Below are 5511 nucleotides of genomic sequence, written 5' to 3'. Positions count from 1 at the left end.
CTATGACCCCTGCTGCTGTCTGTCAAACAGAGAAGGGACAGTCCCCTCCCTGGGCAGTCCTAAGAAGGCAAATTCTTGTTCCTTGTGTGGTGCTTAGTAGATGCTGAAAAACTGAGACTGTTATCCCCATCAAGCACTGCTTGGATCCCCACAGAGAGACCCCAGTGCCCTCCCCACCCCTAGACAGACTCAGCAGCTTGCAGACCCTGGCCATCCAGGGCCCCCAGGGGCCTGCCTGGCTGGGGGTGACTCTGAGTGGCAGCCTTGTCCCTTCACACTTGGGGAGATGAGCCGGGCGCCTCCCTGCTGTCCTGGGTGCTCTCTCAGGGATCACAGCAGGTGGTCCAGGTGGTGATGGAGGGCTGGCCAGGGACTTGCTGGAAGCCACTAGATGGTAGGAGGCAGCACAGCACTTGCTGCGTTTGGATGGGCCCAGGGCGAGGGCCATGGCACAGAACAACCCTGGTGGCACCCATCTCTGCCCTGTGCACAGCCTGGGGTCCTTGTGGTGGCCCTGGATGTGGGGGCACCACTGTGAATGGTAGAATCCCTGCTTTCCAGAAGGCCAGCCTTGCTCCTCACCTGCCCCAGCATGCCCACTCCCCACATGCCAAGGAGGAAACTCTCCTGTGCCTGAGACACTGGGGCTTCATACAGCCCTGTGGATGGCACAACTTGTTAGGGAATCTGGCCCCAGGCAGGGTAGAGGGGCAGTCTGGAGCTGGGCAGAGGCCAGTGGGTATGGCAGTGTCCCCTCCAGACCAGTCCTGCCTGCAGGGCACTGGGAGGTCCGGGGCAGAGTCGCCTGGGGCCAAATACAAGGCTGGGCCAGAGTGAATGTGTGGCTCTTCTTCAAGGAGTCCTTGTTCATATATATTTTTAAACTGTGGTAAAATACACATAACACTAGAGTACCGTCTCAACCATTTTTAAGTGCACAGCTCAGCAGCACTGAGCACATTCCCATTGTTGTGCAGCCATCCCCATGTCTCCAGAATGGTCTCACCTTCCCAAATCAAAGCTCCGTCCTCATCAAACTCTCACTCCCCACACCTTCCCCCTCCCCCGGCCCCCACACTCCTACTTTGTGTCTCTGTGTCTTTGACTCCTCCAAGGACCTCAGAGACGCGGAGTCACATAGGATATGTCCTCCTGTGTCTGGTTTATTTCACTCAGCTTCATGTCCTAAGGTCCATCCACACTGGAACAGGTGTCAGGACCTCCTCCCTGTTTAAGGCTGGACCATATTCTGTCATATAGATGAACCATATTTTGCTTATCCATTCATCCACCGATGGACACAGGTCGTTTCTACCTCTTGGTAATTGTGAATATGCTGCTGTGAACGTGCTTCAGAGGGCTTCCTTGAGACCCTGCTTTCTACTATTTTGGGTACAGAGCACGAGTGGAATTGCGGGGTCACGCGGTGATTCTGTGTAACTTTGGAGGAATTGCCACACTATTTTCCACATCGCTTGCACCATTTGCCTTCCCAACAAGAAGACCTCCCTGGACACAGGGAGCAAAGGCCCCTGGAGCACACCCCACCCCCACCCCATGGTGCCCTTGGCTTTGCAGTCAGCCTGGGAGGGGTAGACTTGGGGTGTGGGTTACTTAGAGATGGGCTGTGGTCCTAGATTACCGAATTCTAACATAATCATACCCAGCTAGTGTGTTTGGCCTGAGCCCCCACATCCACAGCAAGGTGCCTCAGTGGTTGTTCCAGACACCCCATCCCAGACTTAGTGAGCTCTCCAGGATGGCGGCAAGACAAGCTCCCTTCTCTCCTCCTCAGCTGCTGGGGGCCGCCAAGGCGAAGGATCTGACCCCCTCCACACCCTGGGCTGCCTCTGCGGTAAGACTGCCAGCCAGGAGCAGCCCTGGGTTCTCCCCCTGCCCCCAAACCCTCCCTCTTCGGCAGCCCCCTCAGGCTTCTGGGCCACTCACCTCGGACGTGTGAGCCGGGAGCCCAGCGACTTTCCCACACTTTGGCCCCATTCACAGTGTTAAGCGGCCCACAAAGGCCAGGCGTGTGCCTCGGAGGCCGCACTGCCATCTGGCCCACACGCGGGGAGGGAGCCAGTGAGCCTTTCATCCGGCCGGGCTGAGATTTAACACCATTCATTTCATATTTCCCACAACTCAAAATTGGATCAAAGCTACTCCTGTCAGGGGGAGGGGGTGGAGGGAGGGAGGAGGCAGCTCCCTCACAGACCACCCGCTACCCTCACCTCCACCCCGGCCCACTGCAGGTGGGCATACAGTTGGGGTGGTGGGGGCTGGACTACTTCTGCTGGCACGTGTCTCCTCTGGGCCGAAAGCTGGCTTGGGGGAGGCAGCCAGGGCAGGGCACACCGCCCCAGACAACTGCCCCTCCGAAGCCAGGAGGCAGAGGACGGGTCCCAGCTTGGGTGCTGCTCTCAATTCTGGGCAGGACTCTGGGGCGCCACTGCCAGCAGCCGGACAGTCAGGCATACGTAGGCTCAGGTGGGGGCTGCAGCCAGGGCCCACCCCTTACTCCTGCGTTCCCTTTTCCTCGCCAAGCTCCTCCTTGGCACAGGGTGCTGGGCTGGCAGGGTGTGGGAATGGGGCCTTGAGAGACTCAGCCACTCTGCTCTCCACCCACAGCCTGGCCCCCAGGGAGTCCATAAGCAGGCCAGCCGCCCAGCACAAGCCCTACTTTGGCTGAGTGTCACCAGGTCCCCCTTGAAGCCTGTGGGAGCTGCCAGATGGGCTGTGGAGCAAAGTACAGAGCACGTGTCCTCCACACACCCACCCTCATTTTGCCCAGGTACCCTCTGCCCTTTGGCATCAACCAGATATGGCCAGATATCTGTGGCAGGGGTCCCCCTGCTTAAAGAGCAGCCCAGGCCCAAGGCGGGAACCTCAGGGTCACCTGCCTCCTACAGCTAACCTGGGCCTGTGTCCCCTTCAGGAGAGGTGCTTCAGGGGAGAAGCAGGTGCCAAAGGGTGAAGTTGGGCTGCCTTCTTTCTCGATCCAAAGTCACCTGACATTTCTGCCCCCAGAGCCCCTCACCTAATCCATCCCAGGTGTGACCAGGGGCTCTCAGGGCTGTCTTGGGCTGACTCCAAGCCAAGCTTGCCCACTATCTTCCTGCTTCCTGGATAGGCCCCTCTCTGGGTCACCAAAGGCTTCCTGTGCTATGGACTTCTTGAGCAGGTCCACCAAGCAGGCCACTCTAAGCTGCGAGTCCCTGCCAAGACCTTTGTTAGGGCCCTGCGATTCCCAGCCGCACTCAGAGGTGGCTGCTGTCCAGGAAACTGTGCTCCTGGACTTGAACTCCAGCTAATGCGCCCTGATGCCAACTGCTGGCTCCCAGGGCTGAAGCCCTGCTCCCCCTTGGACCTTCCTGAATCCTGCCCTGCCCCTAGAAGGCAGCCCCAGCCCTACTCCCTTGCTCAGTCCCTACAGAACAGGATTCCTGGCTGCAGAGAATCAGAGGACAGTGACTGTTCTGGGTGGAGGGGTGCTCCAAGCAGCCACTCCCCTAGGGACCCAGGGTAGGACTGGCCCCCAAGTCATCACTGGCCCTCAGCTGGGCTGACCAGGATCAGCGGTTCCGCTAGTGGGGCTGAGCTGGTACAGCATTTGTGTGCGCTCCAGGCAGGGGCCTCATGTCTGCCTCCTGGCACCCCTTCCCCACCCCTGGGAAAATGCTTAAGGACAGCAGACCTTACAGGTGCCCATAGGGCTGAAATAGGACAGCATGTGGCTGTGGCTTTCCCCCCTGTCCCATGGGCGCAGAGACCACACACCTGTAAGGAGCATGCCTGGAGCCACTGTGACGGCTAGCCAGAAGGGGGTGGGGTGGGGCCCTGGCGGCCACCTGTTGGTTCAGAGCACCCCAGATGCTACAGCCTGATAAGCTTTAGCTCCCCAGAGGAGGGGGCGCAGAAGCTCCTGGAAGGCATCTCAGGGACTCTGGCTCCCTGAAGCTACCCAAAGCCCAGCCTAGGAGGCGCAGCAGCCCATTTTCCAGCTCTTGAGTCATATGTCCCAGGAGACAGCCTGGGGACTTGCCACATACGCCAGTAGGTCTGATAATGAGAGCCCCTCTTCCACCTGAGCAGAGGGAGGTGGCTGTGTCTGCTTCGTCCGTTCCCCCTCCCCTGAGGGCAGCAAGTCCCTGCTTGGGAGGGTGTCCAGCCCTCTGGAAGCTGCCGCACTTGTACATTCTAGAGCTCTCTCCCTATCCACGCTCCTGTCCTCTGCAAGCCAGCAGCGCGGAGTCGCTGGGGAGGGGGCCGTAGGGAGAGAAGGGGGCTGTGGAGGCGACGGGCGGGGAGGGTGCCGCTCCTTCCTGCCCCCGCCCTCGTCCCTGCGGCCTGGGAAAAGGCAGCATATTGAGGCGCGGGGCTCCCAGCATCAGGCCCCGGGATGCTAATGAGGGCGAGCGCGTTCCCACAGCCCGGACATTGTGCCGCGCGGCCCACCTGCTCCTCGGGGAGCGCCCATTGTGCCCGCGCCAATTCACAGGCAATTTAGCGTGCGCTAATGGGCCGGCGCCTTTGTGCGGCCCGCGCCGTCATTGGCCGCGGAGTGTGGGAACGGCCGCGGCACCCGGGCCCCAGGCGCCAGCCCGCCGCCCGTGCCTATATAGGGGCCGGGGTCCGCGCCAGCCCGGGACGCGCCAGCTCCGCTCCCTGCCGCCTTGCCGCCTCGCCTCTCCCCGCGCCGGGCATGGCTCCCAGCACCGTGGCCGTGGAGCTGCTCAGCCCCAAAGAGAAAAACCGAGTAAGTGCGCGGCCGGTCTGGCGCGCGGTCCCCGCGGCCCCTGCGCCGGCGTGGCCCGAGCCTGGCTGACGACCCCTCCTCCCGCCTGCAGCTGCGGAAACCGGTGGTGGAGAAGATGCGCCGCGACCGCATCAACAGCAGCATCGAGCAGTTGAAGCTGCTGCTGGAGCAGGAGTTCGCCCGCCACCAGCCCAACTCCAAGCTGGAGAAGGCCGACATCCTGGAGATGGCCGTCAGTTACCTGAAACACAGCAAAGGTGAGCCGCCCTGCGTCCAGGAGTCCGGCCGCGCGACCGGCTCACCGCCGCCCCGTGCTCCCTGACCCTGTTCACCGGCGCCCGGCTCACCGCTGCCCCCTCCCTGCGTCCCCGGCCCCGTTGCCCGCTACCCCCGCTCCCCTGCTCACCGCGGTCCCTGCTCACGGCTGTCCCCGGGCCCTGGGCCCCGGCCCCCGCTCACCGCGGTCCCCGCTCCCCGCAGCCTTCGCCGCCGCCGCCGGCCCCAAGAGCTTGCACCAGGACTACAGCGAAGGCTACTCGTGGTGCCTGCAGGAGGCCGTGCAGTTCCTGACGCTGCACGCGGCCAGCGACACGCAGATGAAGCTGCTGTACCATTTTCAGCGACCCCCGGCCGCAACCGCCGCGCCCGCCAAGGAGCCCAAGGCGCCCAGCCCCGCACCCGCGCCTGCCCCGGCCAAGGCCGCCGCTGCTGCCGTTGCGCGACAGCCCGCCTGTGGCCTCTGGCGGCCTTGGTGA

General features: G+C 62.4%; 1 protein-coding gene across 1 annotated transcript; it reads left to right on the top strand.

Annotated features, from left to right (window-relative positions):
- The first annotated feature begins 4674 nt into the window (after positions 1-4674).
- Positions 4675-5511, top strand: HES5 (hes family bHLH transcription factor 5). Its single transcript, XM_040264171.1, has 3 exons — positions 4675-4756; positions 4848-5013; positions 5237-5511. The coding sequence occupies exons 1-3, from the start codon at positions 4703-4705 to the stop codon at positions 5509-5511; spliced, it is 495 nt and encodes a 164-aa protein (XP_040120105.1). The 5' UTR covers positions 4675-4702.

The sequence above is a fragment of the Oryx dammah genome, unplaced genomic scaffold, assembly GCF_014754425.2.
Source record: "Oryx dammah isolate SB20612 unplaced genomic scaffold, SCBI_Odam_1.1 HiC_scaffold_21, whole genome shotgun sequence".
Taxonomy (NCBI): Eukaryota; Metazoa; Chordata; class Mammalia; order Artiodactyla; family Bovidae; genus Oryx; species Oryx dammah.
The sequence above is the reverse complement of the archived record's forward strand: the minus strand, read 5'-3'. Positions and strand labels throughout refer to the sequence as shown.